This window comes from Melanostigma gelatinosum (genome assembly GCF_949748355.1).
Source record: "Melanostigma gelatinosum genome assembly, chromosome: 18".
Taxonomy (NCBI): Eukaryota; Metazoa; Chordata; class Actinopteri; order Perciformes; family Zoarcidae; genus Melanostigma; species Melanostigma gelatinosum.
The window spans coordinates 3555439-3576661 of record NC_136651.1 but is presented as its reverse complement, the minus strand read 5'-3'; the positions used below and the strand labels follow the sequence as shown (position 1 = coordinate 3576661).

General features: G+C 42.8%; 2 protein-coding genes across 8 annotated transcripts in view; one reads left to right on the top strand and one right to left on the bottom strand.

Annotated features, from left to right (window-relative positions):
- Window positions 1-3038: 3038 nt before the first annotated feature.
- Window positions 3039-7879, bottom strand: c9 (complement component 9; the record flags this gene model as incomplete). The annotated part of the gene is made up of 11 exons (XM_079290209.1): window positions 3039-3199; window positions 3295-3529; window positions 3617-3792; window positions 4419-4538; window positions 4612-4852; window positions 4937-5167; window positions 5318-5456; window positions 5874-6015; window positions 6893-7043; window positions 7605-7695; window positions 7806-7879. The coding sequence occupies 11 exons, from the start codon at window positions 7877-7879 to the stop codon at window positions 3039-3041; spliced, it is 1761 nt and encodes a 586-aa protein (XP_079146335.1).
- Window positions 7880-13691: 5812 nt separating this feature from the next.
- dab2 (DAB adaptor protein 2) overlaps window positions 13692-21223 on the top strand; it is an 8527-nt gene continuing 995 nt past the window's right edge. For 2 of the 7 annotated variants that reach the window (XM_079289279.1, XM_079289274.1), the window contains exons 1-11: window positions 13692-13914; window positions 16405-16716; window positions 16815-16954; window positions 17453-17551; window positions 17653-17784; window positions 17878-17961; window positions 18326-18376; window positions 18465-18527; window positions 19376-19972; window positions 20478-20607; window positions 20717-21223. The exon at window positions 20717-21223 is cut by the window's right edge and continues 141 nt beyond it. In XM_079289279.1, coding sequence (XP_079145405.1) covers window positions 16575-16716; window positions 16815-16954; window positions 17453-17551; window positions 17653-17784; window positions 17878-17961; window positions 18326-18376; window positions 18465-18527; window positions 19376-19972; window positions 20478-20607; window positions 20717-21223 — 1945 coding nt within the window. In that variant the 5' untranslated portion in view covers window positions 13692-13914; window positions 16405-16574. Of the gene's footprint in view, window positions 13915-14004; window positions 14105-14545; window positions 14623-15509; window positions 15620-16263; window positions 16303-16404; window positions 16717-16814; window positions 16955-17452; window positions 17552-17652; window positions 17785-17877; window positions 17962-18325; window positions 18377-18464; window positions 18528-19375; window positions 19973-20477; window positions 20608-20716 lie in introns of those variants that run through there. The other 5 variants (XM_079289276.1, XM_079289278.1, XM_079289275.1 and 2 more) reach the window with 5 other exon arrangements.

Sequence of the window (21223 nt, the reverse complement as noted above, 5' to 3'; positions counted from 1 at the left end):
TTCGCATTTTGAAAGCAACCTCAAATTCATTTTCTAGCTGGGAACCACGTTGCAGAGTGAATAACTAGATTTAAGTTGTTATGAAGTAATATGAACTACTCTGTTTGCCAACCTATTTCTTTTCTCTGGACCTGTTTGAGCTTTGAAAAGTATCATGTTTTTAATGTCTTCGAGCTGTAAGTTTTGCAGTTGGCCATGAAGATGTTTTTCCCCAGATGTTCTTTTGAATTGCAAAAAAACAAAAAGCATTGATTTTGAGACGGCACATTTTCCCAGATGGCAAATGTGTATCTTTCCTGTTTTGGAGGGTTTCTTCATTTACGATTGCTCCTCAGTTTTTAGTATGAATAAATATTCGTAAAAAGAGGATCGGGCAGTCTATCGACCACGAGGGGTTCATTATTTTGTGCTAACTGTTCTGTTGAAGGCTGAAGAAAGAACAAAACATTTTAGACTAAGATAATGGCTTGAGGCCGGGTTGCTGTCCGGAGTGAATGGAGTCTCCCTGGAGCTCAATAAGGTCCCAAAGTTTTACTCCATTATGCTGACATCCTAAGGGCCAGGGGGTACCACCCCCAGTGGTTACCTCTCAAGTATGCATTCATCACCCCCCACTACACACACACACACACACACACACACACACACACACACACACACACACACACACACACACACACACACACACACACACACACACACACACACGCACTCTCTTTTGGACTTAAACTCCTCTCTATTTAAGTGATGACAGGAGGCAATATTCACAGAAAGCGTACTGAGAGAATTAACACAAATGTGAGATCCAAAGCTGCTCAGGTCATTTTAAAAACAATTTCACAAAGTCCTGAACTATATCCACGACTTATGTGCTCTGTTTCCTTTATTAAAAACTGTAAAGGGTTTTAATAACATATAGGGCTCAACATCAGTCCAGTGGTTGACACCTTGAATAAGGATCTGTAGGATTGAGAACAAGTGGTCAACAATTTTACTTCAGTTTCCTCAAAATAAGCAGAAATGAACATTTTCTTATGAGCAAACGTCTCTTTTTACAGGTCTGTGCACATTCCTAAATATTGTGCAAGGCTGTAACAGTACGCTGGTGCTGCTGTTTGTTTAACAAGGCCTCCTCTGGCACGAGGATCTCCAGTCATGCCCGCAGTGTTGCCGCTAAATGACTAAATCCATGAGCAAACATGGTAATCAAAGGCTGCTAAGCTAAGCAAACATGACAGTTATCCCTTCTGGTAATGATTTTTAAAGACCCTTTTCTCAGCAGACATTGTGTCCTTTATACCTGTACTTTTACTACTGTGACATCTCAAAGGGCCTAGTATTTGGTATCTGTCTCTCCATGTAAATCCAACATATACATGTAAAATATACTGTATTTTAATCATCATTTCAATTTCTTGCTGTCATTTGACTTGTTTTTAATAACTTGAATGATTTTTCCCCTCATATGTTACCATCACAGAGACTCAGTTCATTTAAAGCAGGTTGTATTCGATGTTTGTTTATGTATTATGGTGCTGCTTTTGTTTCCACTTGAAGAGTTTCACTTTATGAAAAAACATGGACTCCATCTCCTCCCAAATAACAGCTGTTGGAAAATCATCACAACATGTATGAGTTCATGTGTGAACACGGTTTCAGGAAGAATAGAAATACAACGCACATGTAATGTTTCTCTTTATGCCATGTTTATGTCAAACACCTTAAACTCTACTTGTTCTGTCAGTTCTCTCTCCACCCTGCTTCTACTCATCTGGTTCTCATTTGCACAGCACAGCCAGCTGGAATGTGCTCATGCCTTTAAAGGTGAGTTATTAGCCCATTAATACATACTTCGGCCAACACTATTTTAACTCAACGAATGTGTTGTTGGCAGTCAAAGTTCTTCTCGATCTAAAAGTAAGACCGGTCGAATGACTGAGGATGCAGTGTGTAAGATCTTGGCTGAATAAAACATTAAAAAAATGTAATGTTGGTAATGTACATTTTTTGAGTTTGAGGTTTGAATGAGAGGTTACATTGTTGACGTTGTCAAAGACGTTTATGTATTGTGTACTGAAATGAGCATGCTAATTCAGCTAGCCCCTGCCTCCCCATCCTCACGGCGAGGAAAATAAAATACAAGTCGTTGTTTTCTCTTTTTTGCCACTTTGTATATATATATATATTTATTCCGAAATATATCATAATGTACAAGGTCCTGCTGTGCAAATCGGTTGTCCGACATGGGTAGAGGGGCGAAAGACTAATTTCACAATACAGGCCGACGCTGCACGTGAAGATTTTAACATATCAGTGTTATTTTTGAGTTTGAGTGTTTTCAGTTAGTTAAAATTTTTGTTAAAGATTTTTAAAAAGTTTTTAAAAGTAATTTTTTTTCCCATTACCGATGATTGCACATTCGATTTGTATGGACCCAGAGACGTGTTGTGGAATATTTCTATGTAGAAGTTCAGGAGAGAAGTTGGTTTTGTTCAATGTGTTTAAAATAAACAGAGTCTTGATGAATGATCAAAGTTTCAAAGAGTCAATTTAATGTTTGCAAACAGAGAACACAAGCACAGTCACGTGTTGCAGCGAACTGTGATCAGGCACTTAAATCAGCACCCGTGTTGCCATCATGCAAACATCAAAGTGTAGAGAATACAGAACTGTGGTTCCACATCTTTATTCAAATTAAACAGATGTTATTTATGCTAAATCCATATGTGTACATATTTACAATTGATATTGTATACTCAAACTCCATCCATTTAAATCACAAAAAATTAACAAAAACAAAATACTATCTACACATGAAAAAAACTGCATTATCTATTCCTGACCTCAAGATGGCTCTGTTCTCCTAACAAACATGTAAAAACAAAAATGCTGATGACTTTAAATCCTTAGATTTCTATCTTTCAGAAAAAGGCTGTGTGTGTGTGTGTGTGTGTGTGTGTGTGTGTGTGTGTGTGTGTGTGTGTGTGTGTGTGTGTGCGTGTGTGTGCGTGTGTGTGTCAGAGAGGTATTGCATCCTCTCAGCAGTGTTCTTCACTGTTGGGGTCTCCTCTGCAATCAGCTCCCACGAGCCCATCTGTGTTGCAGCTGCGTCTCCTGGTGCGTTTCGCTCCGCTACAGCTGGACCAGCTAGACCAGCAGGACCAGTTACCTTCCTGACTGACAGTAGGTATTGTACCGGCTGCAAAACATTTTCAAAAATGAGCTAAAGTAATCAGAATGTCCTTGTTGGTATGTTTGGATACTCCAGGTTTTGATGTATCTGTTTACTCTTACCTGGGTTTTTAGCTTTATCGGCCTTGTTATTCTGGCAGGCCAAGCCTTCATACAGGTGAGGGCACAAGCACATACAATTGCCATCCAGCAGAGCAAGAGTGGCTCCGTTTTGACAAGGCTTACACTTGCACACGTTATACTCTGCCACGTAGTCTGCAGTGGCCTGCTTCAGGTTGGATATCCTGGAGTTAGCGTCTGGCATTTCCAATGGAACTAACATATAGATGGGCTCCGGCTGTCAAAACAAACCCAAAACAAACAGTGCACCATTTCACTTGCAATCTCCACAAACATTGTCATCATATCCATCTGTCATAGCTACCTCACTGTGGAGCAGCGCAGGGTTGTCGGCGATGGTCCGGGCCCAGTTCTGATACGTGGCGATGTCCATCACTCCGTCCTTATTCAATTTAGCCCGCATAGCAACAGCACTTTCCAGCGTACCTCCTTTGACTGATGTCATCACCTCGTCCACCGCTGCTTTCCCGTGAATACTATCTGTGCAGCAACAGGGGAAAACGTTTAGTGACTTCACGCACTTGGTACATTACTGTAAACCTTATTCCTACTTATCTCAGGATCTGTGCACAATGTACTGATAAGGTTTGGTGTAAGAGGTTTGGATTGGATTTTTGCAAGTCTATCTCAATGTAATCTTCCATATTTCAGGCTGGTCTCATCCAGCTTTCATCGCTGAACCCACGGAAAATAATGTGCCGTAAATCATAGATATCCCACGAAATAACTTTGTATGCTATGCAGGTAATCATGAACGAAGAAGTAGTTCGGCCGCTAAAGCACCATGGAGCCAGCGAGAAGGGAGCTGGATAGATCCAACGAACAAAGATGGATCTTTGTTCATTCCCCGTGTGAATCAAGAAGTCAACGTTATTGTTTTTGCATACTTCAGTAACGGCACTTCCGAGGTTATTTGAACCCAAACGACGATGTTTTCCTAAACCTGACTAAGTAGTTTTGTTGCCTAAACCTAACTTTCCTGTGAAAACGGAAGTTTGAAAAGACGGAAGGCATGCAACGAGCGGAAATTGACACGTGTTGCTGGCTTTCGTAGGAATATGCATGAAAAATGAGTAACTTATCGTATGATAACAGGGAAAGCAAACCTTCATCTTTGTTTGTCACTTTATCACATTTGTCAAGCTTCGCGTTGGCCTCAACCGAGACTGCAAACTCTGCTGTGATTCCGATTTTGACGCATTCTTGAACCATTCTCTCCGTCAGATCTGCAAGAATCATTCGGTACAGAAGATGAGAGCAACTTCAGAGCAAGTAGTGTGAAAAGAGACCGGGGCATACTTTTCTCCTTGATGGTGGCCTGGTCGAGAACATAGACCAACTCATATTCGCCGCCGGTCTTCCCGTTTCTGGTGTAGTGAGTTCCGTAGTCCTCCAGGAAAGCAAAATAAATCCCCTTCTCATATTGCAGAGGCAAAGATTTGACGTGCTCCAGGAATTCATCGGCCGTTTTGAGTTCACGAGAGCGCATCCTGTAGATGCTCAGCTGTACTGTGCCCTTCACCCGCATGAAGCTCTTGTTCTGAGTGTGCAGGAGAGAATTAGTAAGTACAGATTCAGATGGTCCGGGTTTATTTGAGAAGAACACCATGTTGTTGTTCTTTACCTTAATGGTGGAGTACTCTGAGACCTTCTTAATCATTGTTGACTTCTCGTAATCAACGTTTGCATTTATCGTTAAAGAATCGTCGGACGTCTTAGCCATGGAAGGCTCACTTTTGCCGAATTTGAAGGAAAGTCCGGCTTCAACTTTAACACTCATCTCTTTCAGCATTTCTGCCACGAAGCTGTGTGTGTCTTCATATATTTCTCTAGAGGTGGTTTCTTCCACGAGAGTCTGGAAAGATGGAGAGCATTAAGAGAAGACGGAATTTTCTGCATCCTCACCGACGTACCGTATGCTCATCATCATTCTACACGCACACAGATGCACACACACATAGTGAAGGCATCCTCGGGATACAATTCATGAATGGCTTCAGCTGACCTGATAGTTGAGCACACCAACATTCCAGGGAAGCCTGTCAGTCTTGGAAGTGTATGGATTCCTCAATCGCGTGCACCTCCCATTGAAGAAATCATTGTTGAAGGGGTTCATTCGAGGATCTGAACCCAAGATGTTGATTCTAGTGCAAAGAGACAGAGACCGCTTTTAAGACATAATGCAATTGATTTAGGGGGGGGGGGGGGGGGGGGGGGCAGGCAGCTGTTTTCCCTGCCTCCAGTCTTTATGCTAAGCTAATCTATGCTAATTGTCCCCTGACTCTATAGCTTAATTTTTTCAGCCGTTCAGGTGTTGATGTTCTCATCTAACTTGGCAACAGAGTGACTCAGCGCAATTCCCAAAATGTCAAAGTATTATTCATACTATTATTCAAGTACAAAACAGATCATTTTGTGCTGGTAATATTTGTCACAGATATGGACCCAATGAATGGGCTAATGTGCAGTCCTGATCAGTCAGTGCACTCCACTGTGACAAAGCCTCCATTTCATATATTGACTCTTTGATCCCAACTGACTCTTCAATAACTCTCACTCACCCGTATCCTGCTGTCCTGCCTTGTTCATTGTTATCCAGGATATCCGAACCACATGGTCTACGAAGAGGATCACAGTCCTCATCTGATCCATCCTCGCAGTCATAGTCCCCGTTGCAATGTAATCTCTTTGTGATGCAAGAACCTGCGTACAGACGGGAGCGAAGCTGATGAGGCTCGAATGAACAGAGAGGTACTGTAGGTGACTAAGGCTACATCCACACGACTACGTTCGCATTTTAATACCCCCAAAACGGAGGTGGTAGTTTGAAAACCTTTGCATTTTAGTGTGGACGGGCAGAAACGGGGACTTTAAAAAACAAACAAACAACAACAGCCTTGATTACTGATCGACTACTAGTGGTTAATTCAACATGCATAACGGATTGCAGGCGTTGCTGACCTTGTTATCGGTATACGAGCAGCTATTGTGAAGTTCAATTCTGCGTTTTATAATGCTACTACTGCCAAAATGCGGAGGAAGCAAGCGGTTATTGGAGCGCCGTGTCCAGCGGCGTCATCAACCCTACGAAGCGAACATTTGAAGTCATGGTTTGCGTCTTTGAGGAAAGCGATGGACACAACACAGAGGACTTTCCTTTTCTTTTCAATGCTTATTTTCTTTTTGCACAGCTATTGTGAAGTTCACAAAGAAACTGTAAACGAACAAAAGCACAAATGTTCTCCAGTACGACGGGGACTTCCAGCCATCTTACATTACAGTCATTTAGCAGACGCTTTTATCCAAAGAGACTTACAATTCAGATTCTGTCACATTCATACACCGTAGGCACAGCTACGGGAGCAATTTTGGGGTTAAGTGTCTTGCTCAAGGACACATCGACATGCGACTAGCGGAGTCGGAGCTGCGGATCGAACCACCGATCCTCTGATTGAAGGACGTAGTCATGGGATATTTATTTTTCAGGCATGTTAGTATGGATGGAAATAATTTCTATAACGGTGCTAAAACACCTTTCAACGTATTAGTGTGGATGCAGTCTCAGAAGAAGCTGAAGTACCTGACTCGCACAGGAACTCTGAGTCGGAGCATGAAGGGGGAGGCGGTCGCTCGCATTGATCATCCGTTCGACAGGACACCCTCTCCCCCAGTGACCCTTTGCAGGCCGCACCCCTAAACTGGCCAAACATGACCACACTTCGAGAACGCCTCTGAGGATCACAAATGAAATCACACTTTGTCGAGCATCAAAGGCAGAGAAACATTGAAGCTGAGAAAATAGGTTCATACGGTTAAGCCTCCGTGCCAAACTGTGCAACAGATATGGCGGTTGTAAAAACCTAAATGTTTTTACTTTTAGGCCGATTGTCATGGACCTGACAAAAACAATCTAAAATTGAATTTAATAAATTCATCTTTAATTAAATACATTAAAATACTTGTTTTGAAGGTAGCTCAACCACATCAAATATACGGAAGTTACCACTTTTTTTATTGGATTTAGCTGCTTTATTTACATTTTTTTTACATTCTCAATTACTAAATTGTCAAAATTTAGATTTTTCATCTTCATGAAATAGGATTAAAGTTAGTCAATATTTGTTTCCCTGTTAGCTAAAGCTCCTTAAGTTATTAAACTTTAGCTCAGGCTATATCACTAGAAGCTGGAGTCGGTTTCTGTTGTTTCTGTTTTCTAGCCAGTACTGTACTGTGAATGGATTAAGTTGAATATTGAGTTTTGTAGTCACTGACTACAGTTTTACTGGACTCACCCTGACATTTGTGCAATTATCACAAGAGCTCCACTCTGACCAGCGGCTCCAAACACAGTTGACTGCTGGTGGATCAGAAAGTACCTCTCCCCTGAAATACACATATTAAGTCATGCGACTTCTTTGAAGCACAAAATCCTTAGTAAGTGAACAAAAACAAGATCCTTGCTGTTGTGTAAATGAAATAAGCAAAATACATACATTCCATTTCCAAGAAGCGTCATAGTGAGACACAGGCCACAGAAGCCCAGCTGGAGAGCAGCGTTGGTCCTCATGATGAACCTTTGAAGACTCAAATGGTGCTGTGTGTCTGTCCTGATGAAGTCTTTTAAGCTGCCTCTCTGTCAATGATTATTCAACTGCAAAAGGAGCATGTTGTTGGCATCATCAAAGTCAATAGTTTGGATTTCAGGTGAGGCTATTGATTCAGTGCTCGGAAACTCCATGTACCAAAGTTTAAAGTGTTTGTTTGAATTAAAACATCTTACTCATCCAGTCAGTATATGTTGTTCTTCACTGTGTGAGCGAAGCCTCTCCACAAACATAATACGTAAGATTATTAATTTCTTCTCACCAAACTTTAACTGTTAACTGTTCTTTTATGCCTTTGTCCATTGGTTGAAATACACCATGATTGACTAAAAGCCAACAAAACAAATAAACTCTCACTCAGCTAGATGTGCACAACTCTATAACAGATATTTTTGGCAAAATATATTTAAGTTTTTAGTTGGCTGTGATAACAGTTAAAACATGTTTTGATATTTACTGCAAAAAAAAAGACTAAACAAATTAATCAAACTACTTAAAAACAAATTAAGTGTTAATTGGTGTCCGATTTGGAATCATATTGACGTTGAATGAATAAATTAAAATGGCAGCAGTCTGTGGATCTTTATTTTAATTTTTAGCATTCCATCTCGTTCAGTTAATGATATATTTTTTGACTATTAATCATTTTAAAATGATTGATTCATTCTCTTAGAACCACAAGATGTAAGACTTGAAAGTATAAAACAAATATTGAAGCATCGTCATTGCAATACAGTACATAATATTGTAAATGTGTTCACATGTTTTTGGTCATTTGTAAATGTCCTGTACAGGAAGCTGGAAACTATCCCAGCATGCACTGGGTGAAACAGTTGGGGCAGCGCACCAAAGCTGACAAACACTCGTAATACTGCTGTTTCAAGTCTGGCCTTTCTTGTAGTGCATCCAGTACACACTGTCGTTTACACACAAGGTCAAAGGTAATGTATTATACTTAGTTTTTTTGTGTTTTAAGAATTCTTGTACTAATGGGTCAACATTTGTTAATTTCCATGTTTCCAGGATGATGCAATCATTCAGGCAGGTCCACAGAAAGCAGAGCAAATATTGAAAGAGGCTAACGTCCATGGTACATGCAGGTCATCTGAGATTGGGAAACTGAATGGCACAACTATCACACGGGCTGCAGCTAAACTGTTATTCGATTCTGTCTCTGAAGTGCAACTCTTTGCCCACAAGATGGCTACATTGAGCAGATGTTGTGTCCTAGTCTTCAGGTGTGTTCACATAATGATTATGTACAGGCCAACGGAACACACTAACACGGGGACCATACCGATTTATTCAAAATACCAAACTAACTTCTTTCTCTGACAAGTCAAACACTGTTTCCTTTAATAGATAATATCAAAACAAGCCTTGCACAATGCACAGGAAGCTTTAGACGGTTGCACCTAATGATCTGTCATGTGATCTGAGTGGCTTCTGCTGAGTCTGCAGTACTACAAAAGGAGGGAGGGCAGTGTGCATCAATGACAAAACAGTTGTCAGAATAGACGGATGAAAGCAGCAGTGAATTTAAAAGTGGACTAATTAGGATTATGATCAAATTAGCTCATGATCCACGACCAGGTGAATCATTATTCATGAACACAGAGGTTTGGCAGCAAATCATCTGCTTTTATCCATCTGAGACAGTAAAACTGATGTTAAATTCTGTAGTATTCAGCATGCTGATAGGTACTTTCTGCTGACTTAAATAAACACACTCGGACTATTCCCTGATGTGTCCAAAGTCAATCTGGGGGCTGCCCTGTCCCGTGTCTTTCCGTGTATCTGCTAGCAGAGCGTGGGGTAGTCTGGGGGCTATGTGGTCACGGCCCGCTGGAGAGGCACAAATATGTGCTGAGGTCACCACTTTTACGACGTTCGGCAGTTTCCTCCCAGCTTTCTCAGGAAACCAGAGGGTAGGTAAGGTGCTTGGCCAATATTTCTCCTGAGTAGAAAGACTTCCTGTTTTTTTTTTTGAGGGGGGGGGGTTGAAACTGTGTGGAAACACTTGTGGAACAGCCTATTGCCCGGCTTTACTGTAATTTACACACGACATAGACGTCGGCATCGTGTGCGGCAGAATATGATGACGTTTACTTCCTACATTGCCACTTGCCGCACTGATTTATGCTATATTTTTAGACTGAAATGCTCAAGAGAAGTGAAGGCAGTCGGGAGTTAAAAGAACAGAGTCGGACAGAGAGGATAAAATCTAAGACTACCTCAATTATGGACTGGAGATAAGTGGCTATCTTAGGTTCTGGTTGCGGTGGCAGCCGGTTCCAGGATTCACGCCCTAAATGCTGCATGTTTGGATTGTGGCCTTCCTGTAATATACTGAGGGAAGGACACTTCCCATTAGTTCGTCTCTGTCAGCATTCTATCACAAAAATAAACCCTCGAATGTGTATGTGCTGACTTGTGCCATCTGTAGTCTGTTTCTGGAAAAAACGAACTCCCATACTTTTCCTTTTCCCACCAGAGTGTTTTACATGAGGAGCACAAGTAGCATCCAACATGTCCTCCTGTATGCAAGTGTGTGGTTGTTATTGGGTGTGCCACGATCCAAACAATGAATCACATTTAGAAGAAAAGGGAACCGTAATTCTAACCTCCTAACGTCATCGGACAGTGATGCAGGGCCAGAGAGACACGTCATTGACGAGAAAAGGTTACGTTTGCTATCCTGGATTTTATTATATACAGTGTATGCATATTGCTGCATTAATGTAGTGTATATAAAAGGCATATCAGCACAATATAAATTGCAAATGCCAGATGCATGCAGCGACATTACTACAGATGCATGCGTTCTGCAAAACAAGAGTCTGTTGGTATTAAATGTTGAATAAGAGGTTATGAAAAAGATCATTCCAGTGGTTGGTGGCTGCAGGGGAAAACAGACTCTCAGCTCGTCAGTCATCTGGCTTCTGAGGAGCTCATCTCCTAAAAAGCAGCCTCTGTCAGCAGAACACAGGATACACAGGCAGGAAGCACGTCCTTCCTCTGTCCCTTTCTCTGTCATTTCTCTCTTCGTCTCTTTAACACCAAGTGAAATAATGTGTTTTTGTTTGCAGTTTTTCAGGTGTCAGAACTACATAAATACACAGTATAAATACTACATTTGACTATCTGGGCTGAAGTTACAGGTGCATATGTTACATCTGAATGTATACATGTGGTGGTTGGTTGACCATGCTAATAGCTTTGGTCATGCCAATAGTTATGATCATGAGAGCTCTCATGTGTCTCTAACATGGGCTGTGGATTAGTATTCACCAGCATTGATGTTTAATCAATAAACGCTATAGCATACTGCCATGTTGTAGTCAAGACCACCTAAACCAAGACCAAGTCTTGAGCAAGACCAGCGTATATGGAGACGGGGACAAGACCAGGACCAGACCAGTGCGAGTCCCACTGCATGACAGTAAAATGTGGCACATGCAAACTTTCGTCACTCCTCAAATTGATCTGAGAGATCCACATTCCCATAAAAACACCCACAGGAAACAAATGAGGATTCCTCTTCAGTCACCTCTTTTATTGTCATATGTGTGTATGTGTGAGTGCACCACGAGACATGTCTCAAAAGAGGTATGTTTTATGCGTGGGGATTTTCCTGTTTTCTATGCGCAATCACAATAATGATGCTAACAAATGAATCAGACAATGCTTGAAATAGAGTCCTCTGAGACCGAGACAAGATGGATTCCTAGACGAGACCTTCAAGAAGTGGTACTTGAGTACTACAACACTGCTGCCAAGTGCCAACTGTAACATTATCACAAACCAACTGTGCTGTTAGGCCATCAGCTGAGCTTCCATTGCACTGCAGAGAAACAGACCACATAGCATCAGCTGCGGGAATGGTATCTGGTGTCTCAGTCACCATCAGTCATTGGTACATTGTCTGATATAAATTAAATTCATGTCAGTTGATGGCTCTCTAGAAAAAAATATTTTTTTACAGAAGTGAAACCTGCCAGTACACATCAGCAAAACATCCGCATTGACGTCATCTTAGTGCACATCTCAGTGTTGAAGGATATGTGATGTTTGATTTCCTTTCCCAATAATTTGTTTCTGTCTTTGTTTATCTGTTAAAGAAGTTCTTTGTCTTTTTAATGGTGGCTGTCCCTGCTTATACTAACAACCTGGTGCTTCACTTAATTATCCCAAACAAACATCTATTAATGCTTCTGCACACATGGAACAAAACACTTCCTGTGCGACTTGAGCATTTTCTTTCTGGGAATATCACAACTGGCACTCTTAGTGCTCAGAAGAGTAAATATAAAAACTGTCATTACACGGCTGAAGCACTGTATGGTATTGAAAAAGCAAAATAGACATTTATACTGAGGAAGTTGATGACCCATTTCCAGCCATCGGTTGACTGTCATCGCAATAACACTAGTGCATGGCAGAGGAAATGTAGTGCCTGCTGGTCTTCCAACAAATGTGCTGTGTAAGCAACAGTGGAGCTTTGCTCTCTTGGTTGGACTCTTCTTTCCCCTCGCTCCTTCTACATTTAACCATACCAGGCTGAGTGTACAAACTGTTGAGATGATAGGAATGTGCTTTTTAATTTGAAAGTCGTCCAATGCTGGGGATCCACCTCGTCGACGGAGGAAGAACGTCTGACACAACTGTTGAGCAACAAGGAATCCTTGCTTCATCTCAGCCTTTGTCGTTTCCTGTCAAATGAAAATCATATCTTTCATATTTCACCTCAAACAAGAGTGAAATATATGCTGTTTTGAAAAACAATAAAAGCTTGTGGCCGTGCCCGTTTTTAGACATTAAATAAAGGCTTGGGAGCAGGGACTTATTTGGGAGGTCAATATATTGGAACATTACAGCTCCAATCATTTATTTTTTGACCACTTGGGGGAAGCAGAAAAAAAGATGTAAAGACAACATTAACATATCACCTTTTAAAAGAACAGTGTGCATTTAGGGGGATCTATTGGCAAAAATGGAACAAAACACGAACAAGAAAGTTGTCTTTGGTGTACAATCACCTGATCGTCGTATTTCTGTCACTTTCGAATGAGACTTTTATATCTATACCGATCCGTCCTCCATGTTTCTACAGTAGCCCAGAATGGACAAACCAAACTATAGATGTTTTCGCATCGGCCACAGTAGTTCTCTTACACGCTTTGCACACAGTAGCAATTTTAAGTTGGTTGCAATCTGCAACCTCACCGCCTCAGCTGCCAAATCCTACACACTGCGCCTTTAAGCTGATGGAGCACACTTGATGGAGCAGCACTCATGGCCACCAATGTTCACTCTTAACTTCTAACTAAATCTGTATTGGTCTCCACCAACTCAGGGTTGCTATGTTTTGTGTTGATGTTTTAGGGCTGTTTTGTTGAAACCAGCTGATTGCTGTGGCTGAGCCATGAGAGCGCTGATAATGAAGCAAAACAGGAGCACTACAGCAGGCCCCGAAACCAAAACAATGAGCTGAAAGACGCTACAAAGCTCCATAGAGCTGCCACGTCGGTCGATAATGATGTGGGCTCATAAAGCAACCCCTTTCACATCACACATTAAGTCATTTGATCTGTTTTTATTCTGCAAAATATGTATTATTTACAACATATATGGACGCAGTTTAGTTTTGCATGATGAAACATTTCACCGTGCAGGGCTAAATGAGCGATGGTGATATTCTCCTCCGCGTGAAGAGACCGCCCCCTCTTTCTCGTTAAAGTCTGCAGCGAGTTATGCCTGTCAGTCAGCGCGTGAAGGGTTAAACAGGGAGTTTGCAGCAGTCTCTCCTTTCTGTCCACGGCATTTAGCGGAAAACATCTGACTCCTGCTCGTTTTTCCGAGAGCTGTGTTTGGCTTTTTCTCATTTTTTTTTTTTTTTTTCTTCGGTTGTGCTGGAGCCGCGGAGGCATCCCGGGGAAACAAAAGTCCCGGTTTTCAACAGCAGGAGATCAACATCTTACTGCGCGCTTTCAAACAGGTACGTCCGTCCACGCGTTGGTAACGTTTTTCATCCGTGCGTTAATTAAGATTCCACCGAAGGATTACAGGTAGTCGTGTTAAAGCCAGGTCGGTATTTGAGTTCGCATTTGAAAGCAGCGATAATAACTAGCTGTGGGTTGGTGAGAGTTGCTCTTCAGACTAAAACAAACTTGCATTCTCTGCGGGAGGTAAAAACTTCATTCCATGTTTTCAAGAACTCATTTCCTTTCCTGTCTCAATTACAACAAACTATTTGAGTCACTTTTGTCCTTAACCTTTCATTCCAGAACACGCGCTTCTTGCTGCACCGCTGGTATCTTTTTAATCTTGAGACAATGTATCATTTGAGTTGTTTGTTTTTATGTTTTATCTCCTCTCGTCCGTGTATATCCACAGCCTAGTGTCAGTGCAAGACTACTTGGTAGGGAAATGTTTGCATGGCCTTTGTGTTGAGTGGGCCTGTGGTATTTCACCATCTCATTCACTTGTAGACTGAGTCATTCCCTGATTTCCTCCAGATGTGCAGTAGTTTACGTTTCCTGACGGCCCAGGATTGTGACATTTCTGCCCTTGCACTGCAGTTATTCTGCTGACGAATATGAAATGACCCTTGTGTTCTGTGGCTGATGTGTTATTTGTGTCGTGACACTGGTGGACGCTGTAAAACGAAGCTCTTCTCCTCGTCGTTCATCTGGTAGCATTTTAAGTAAGTTGTTAAACTGTAATCCTTTAACTCATATCTGCAGTGAACTGCTGACATTGCACCTTTTTATTTTTATTAGCCTTTCCTCCAGCTAGCGGGACTCTGACACCGCTGTTTACTGGACATGTGCAATCATGTGTCACACTCTTGTAAATGGAGCGTCAGCCCATGGCATCAACAAGGTTTAGGCGTATATGTCTTGTTTTTCTACACTTCCTCGCACGGCAACTAAAACAGCATAGTGTGTCTGTGTGCGGTAGCAGCAATTTGAATGTCACCTGGACGAACCAAATGCACGAGGTCATGTGGCCTGCTGGTTTCCTTGACTTAAAAACTGGTGTTGGTGGATGAAATGAAGGTTTTATTGCTTTACAGCTGCACAGTAGGCTACAGCAGCTCGTGTGACTACACCCTCATTCGAACTGCATTCTTCAATAGGAAAACATGCTCAATTGAAAATCCAACTATTCCGAATAAGTCTTCATTTACAGAATCTATGCTTGTGTCAATCTCTGATATGGTCTGATGTGCTTCATAGAGATGTAACAGTTGGCACTCAATGACCAGAAGGTTGGATAGATACTTTATCCATCTATCTAAAGGAAATGAGAGCATACAGGATGAGATCATTAAGTGCCAACTGATTAATCAATCAGACGGATCACCTGCCTGATTTCATCGTCACCTTTTAGATGAGACACTGTTTTTGTGCATCCTTACTCTCTTTAGACGAACACTGGATTTGGATTGTTCCCTTTTTTGAGGCTCATTTGACTCCGATGACACATTTTAAGAGGGCCTGACATCGTTGTGGGTGAACGATCACTCCGACGGCTCCTATTTCCGTTCGTAGTTGCTTAGCTGGGCATCACGAGATCTTGTGCTCTGCTAGCGTAACATTAACCGCGGGTAATTGCTCAACCTTTGCTCACTTCCAACCTTTGGTCGGTCCTACAGTACTCGCAGCCTCGGTGTGTAGCCTCTGGTGCCGGTCCTAAAGGTATGTACGTCCCACACACGGCCGTGTTTGCATTGGTTGTACAGATTGTCTGGCTGTGATTGTGACCCCTTTGTCGCGGTTGTTTGATTCATTCAGTGATGGTGACTCAAGAGTGTGTGTTCCTAGTTGAGGAGATGCAGGTAGCTGCTGAGTTGTCCGCTGTAATCCACTGACATGTTTCTGCCTCATGTGACATTGCCTTTGGGTTTCCTGCACAGTAAGCGCAGAGGTGTTCGTGACTGTCCGGTGTGTTGGCAGACAGACCGATGATGATGTTATTTACCACATGCAATAGGACGAGCCGTAGTTGGCTCGGCATGCTGGTTTTTGATGGCGTTTTAAGAGTCTGTCCATCTGATAAACCCTCCTGAGATAAATATCAAATTTGAAGGCAGGAGAACAACTTATTTGTTAAGAGGTGACTGTGAGGAGAACCGGCTTTATCTTTTGGATAATTCACTCTAACAGGGCTGAACAACTGACGCAGCATGTGTAAAGCAGGTTTAAAGTGTGTGTTTTCTGGATTCTCGTCCTTAATGTTTTACGGGTCATATGTCTTCCTATGCCTCTCCATCTCGAGGGTGTTCCTGCGGTTGTAAATGTTTAGTGTATTGTTAACATATTTGATTGTTTATGGTCTGCAGAGCTCATTTTCAGCTGCTACGTGCAAAACCTCTTCCGCGGTGACAAAGTATTTTAGTTGTATCCCTTTACAGTCCAGTATTTAGTTTGCAGTTTCACAAAGAGTGCGTATTAACTTTTTATCGCCTTCTCCTTTTTTTTAGGTCTCTCTTGCCACACGCACTTCACTTTTTCTGCTCCAGACGAATAACAAGAAAAGCATGTGTGTGTGTTGAGTCATCTGTTCGGTTGACCTCGCTGCCCCTGAACACGGTGCTGCTGCCTGCTTTACTCCCCGAACTGTCCACTTGTCCGGTGAGGCTCGCTCCACACCATGTCTGCAGAGGTGGAGAACAGCGCTGCCGTCCCTGCCGAGCCCAGCGTCTCACCCCCAGCTACAGCCTCGACCAGCACCCCCCCCACCTCCCCTGCGACAGCCGCATCCAAGGTCCCATTCAAGAAAGAGAAGAAGAAAGGTGACGATCGTGCTGTGATCAAGACGGACATTTTTGTGGTCTCATCTTGTAGAAATGATCATTTACTTGATTTTTCTTCTTTTTTTTTTTTTTTACAGTCTCAGAGAAGACTGATGAGTACCTGCTGGGCAGGTTTCAAGGGGATGGCGTGAGGTACAAGGCCAAGCTGATTGGCATCGATGATGTCCAAGAGCCCAGAGGAGACAAGATGTCCCAGGACTCCATGATGAAACTTAAGGTGCAACATAGGCCGTTGGACTGTGCCCTGCTATATTTATAGTTCATTGAAAATATTAAGAGGCTGGCATTTTAAAGATGGTAGCTCCGATGGTTTAGAGTTGCGAAGTCATCTGTGTGGTTACACTTTTACATCATCTGCATGTCACTGCAGAGGGCGCCACTGTGCACAAACCTTTGCGGATATAGTGTTACGGGGATGACTTGTTTTTATAGGCCGACCTGAAAGTAAGCATTGCGCTGGTTCCCATGACAAAAAGCGAATGAAATTTTTCCCTTGGATTATTGCAGAAATTAAGCTATGTGGCAAACGTTAGGCTGTAAAAGAACTACGCCACATTCAAACCTAAACAAAAAAAAACATTTACTTTAAGGCGAGGGAACCAGGAGTGCTCAATAGAGTGCTCATTCCTGAAGCACTCTATTAGTTTTAAATCACAGGTCGTGTTTTGTTTACTTACAAAAGACTGAACAGTATGCATTATTCATTTGACACCAGGGCATGGCAGTAGCTGCTCGGTCCCAAGGCAAACACAAACAGAGGATCTGGGTCAACATTTCCATCTCGGGCATCAAGATCGTTGATGAGAAATCAGGAGTGAGTTCTGCCATTTCCTCCCATTGCTGTCACGTCACACTGAGGAGTTTATTTGATTGTGTTTGGCCTGCTAACAGAGCCTTTGTCCTTTTATAACTCAGGTGATTGAACAGGAACATATGGTGAGTAAGATCTCCTTCATCGCCAGAGATGTAACGGATAACAGGGCGTTTGGATACGTGTGCGGCGCAGAAGGGCAGCATCAGTTCTTCGCCATCAAGACGGCACAACAGGTACCACTCGCAAATAAACGGGCTCACACAAATACCGCATAAACAACGGGGACAAATGGGCAACTATGTCAATGTCGCTCTGTCCCCTTACAGGCAGAGCCCCTGGTCATTGATCTGAAAGATCTCTTCCAGGTCATCTTCAGCCAGAGGAAGAAAGAGGCAGAGGCCTCACAGAAGGTAACTGGTTCAGAAGCAGTTGACTTTAAACTGGAAAAGTGTGTGTGTGGGGGTGGGTTCAGAATTTAGACATTGAGAACATTTATTTTCCTGAAAGAAAAGCGTTTTGGTGTCGTCATCTGGGACGTGAGGTGTACACTGTTGTGCGCCTCCTGAATTTCAACACTGCCTCTCTGTGTTCTGTTTATGAATCACATCCTGAGACATTCCATTGAAATGAACATGTGCCTCAGTGAATTATGAAAATAAGTATAGTCATTAACAGTCCGCCTCTGTTTCCAGGGGGAAAATGGCAGCACTGTAGTTGAGGTAAGCGCTTGTGTTTTCTCTGACTCTCGTCCCTAAACCTTGTGCTTGTTTTCAGAATGGGAGCGATGCCCTGCTAGGTACGGGTGGTGAAGTAAAAGCTGCTCAAGTAAGTCTTTCTCTACATTCAATGACACACCACTGATTTATAGTCGCTGGGTAAATACAGTATGTTTCTGTTTCTTTTTGACATCCAGCCAGTGGAGCAGCTTGACCTTTTTGGCGCCATGTCGACCCCGCCAGACATCCAGTCTCCAAATGTAAGTGTGCTGCCATAAAATGTTCCCTTTATCTGGGTAACATAGTGGAAGTATGCTTAGTCAATGAGGTGTAGCTGGGTATTTACAGCATTATACTTTTTAGGCTTCTTGCTAATCGTAGAAGACTTTTATCCATATTTTTTTTTAATAGTAATTTAATGAAAAATCTGAAATAATAGTTTGCTGCACACTGCTTCTTGTAAAACAAAATGTTTCTAAGATCTGATTTATAAAACGATGGCTTCACTGAATAACATCAGCACCTCCCAGATCATTCCATGTGTATGAACTCAATTTTTAAAAGGTCACAATTTTATTTGTAGGGAGTGTATAAAGCTTTTTATAAATGTATGTTTTAGACTTAAAAATGATCTTTTAAGAATTGAGTTCATGCCTGTTGTGTACCAATCTCATTGTTTGTCAAACCCTTTTAAAGCTGCCACAAGTAGAATCTATGGAAGAGACATTTTGATTGGCTTTGCTGACATCTGCAGTCTTATCCCAGTAGTGTGTTACATCAGTTGCTCGGCCAGTTCACTAGCTGGGTCTTAAGTCCACGAGCTATTGCCGACTGCAGCATGTTAACATACTTGCTGTTGTCCAAGGCAAGTAAGAATTTAGTACCAACTTCATTTGTCAAGTTGGAATATGGACTCTAGACTTTGCTTTACCATGGAATTTAATATGCCAGTGATATTTTGAGTTAAATCTTCTACAGGTAGCAGCTTTGAAACATCTTTTCACACCATGTGATTCATTTTGTTAACGGGTGTGTTTTTCTCCTTCTGCAGAACTGACTCTTAACTCTATTTTTTTGTTTCTCTCCCACTGTCCCTCTCGTTAACCAGGACTCTAATGATATTCTCTTGCTGGACTTTTCCGCTGAAGTTGACAGCAATCAGAATTACATAAAGGGAAACTCCTTTGTAACTTCCTGTGGCCCTGACCATAGGGCATCTCCCCAGACAGAGAATCCTTTTTCCTCGACATTTGGCTACTTTCCAACCCCAGACAGTGACCCTTTCAGAGATGACCCCCTTTCTAACTCGCCCGCTTGGTCGGAACCCGATAATTCACTGATTTCAATCGACGCCACTAATCACCTAAACAGCACTGCTGGCAACGCTTGTAAGACAAATATGAACAGTGGAGACCACGTACACCTCAGTGAGCAGATAGATGTCTTATCCAGTAAGACCATGATCCTCGCTCTCAGTAACGGACAGTGGCCACTAGGCGGCACAATAACTCAGGGCAACACAATTACCATGATGGATGGGAATGAATCTGGAACAGCCAAAAACCCGTTTTTTGACTCTCCTTTGACAACGTCCCTTGTCTCTAATGGCATAACGCAACCCCCAGTGACTCATAGCAAGGATTCAGTTGTCATAAGCCCGCCTCCGCAGAGCTCTAAGGCTGGACGAGGTCGAAGGAGCGCAAAGGTGAAATTCCATAGCTAGATGAAGCATTGTAGAGTTGCATGTGTGATGCCTGAACATGGGTTTAATGCACATTTCCCAGAGCATACTTGGTTTGCTAACGTCTCCCTTTCTCAGCGTTTGGGTGTTATGCACTGGTGTCTGACGGGATATGCCACAAGACGGTTAAGATGAGATGCAAGGCCTGTAATTTAGAGTTGCATTTAAGGGTTTGATCCATTCTGTCTTCATGCATGCACTGGTGGTCACTTGCTTCTCTAACTGGCTCGAATAAATGACACTTTTGACTGCGCTGCTGAACAATGGACTGTACCTGTTTATCTTCTCTGCTCTAAATCTATTTTCTAACGTTCACGCTTCAGTGATAAAAGCACTGGTAAGTGGCAAAGCATGCACATCAGTTAATGGCATACTGTAGTATTTATGAGTCATGTATAAAACTGGATGAGTTGCAACAATACTTATGTGTGTGTGTATATGATATTTATGTTCTATTCTCTGTGAATAGTCCACAGCAAGTGACCTGTTTGGAGCAGAGCTATTTTCTGCTCCGGCTCACTCTGAAGGGTCGTCTTCCTCGGGGGACTTTTTCAACAGTTCACCTGCGAACTCCACTCCGTCCTCCATAGCTGCGCTGGGTAATACACAGGAGGGGAACTTTGTTTCTTATCCGACTGTTACAATGTTGTTTTGTCTTTATGTTCCATTCCCTTTAAACTTTCCCATTCCATTTTTCTTTATATTCAGGGAATCTTCAGTTGGGTCCTCCAGGTATCCCCGCTGCAGGCATGTGGGGAGCCTCCATGGCACCGCCTTCAATGTTCACTATGCCAGGAGTGACGGCTCCAGGGCCAAGGTCCGCCTACCCATATCCATCTGCCTACCCACAGCCATCTGCCTTTGGTGGCCTACCCATACCACCCACAGCCTGGGGTGCGCAGGTGCCACCTCAGTTTAGTGCCGCACCTTTGTCTCCGCCCCACCTCAACTGGGCCCAGCCTCCACCAGCTGCTCCCGGTTGGGGTCAGCCCATCACGACCAATCCTTTCCAGCCTGGCATGTTCCCTGCACTGGGTGACCAGCATGGTCCGTCACGCCCCCCTCCTCGGCCGCCTGTTAAGGAGGCACCTCCGAAGGTGGAGAACAGCGCCTTCACAGCTTTGGACCCCCTTGGAGATAGAGAGACGAAGGCTGGAAAGGACATGTTCAAGGACTTCCAGATTGCCAAACCCCCTGCCATCCCAGCGAGGAAAG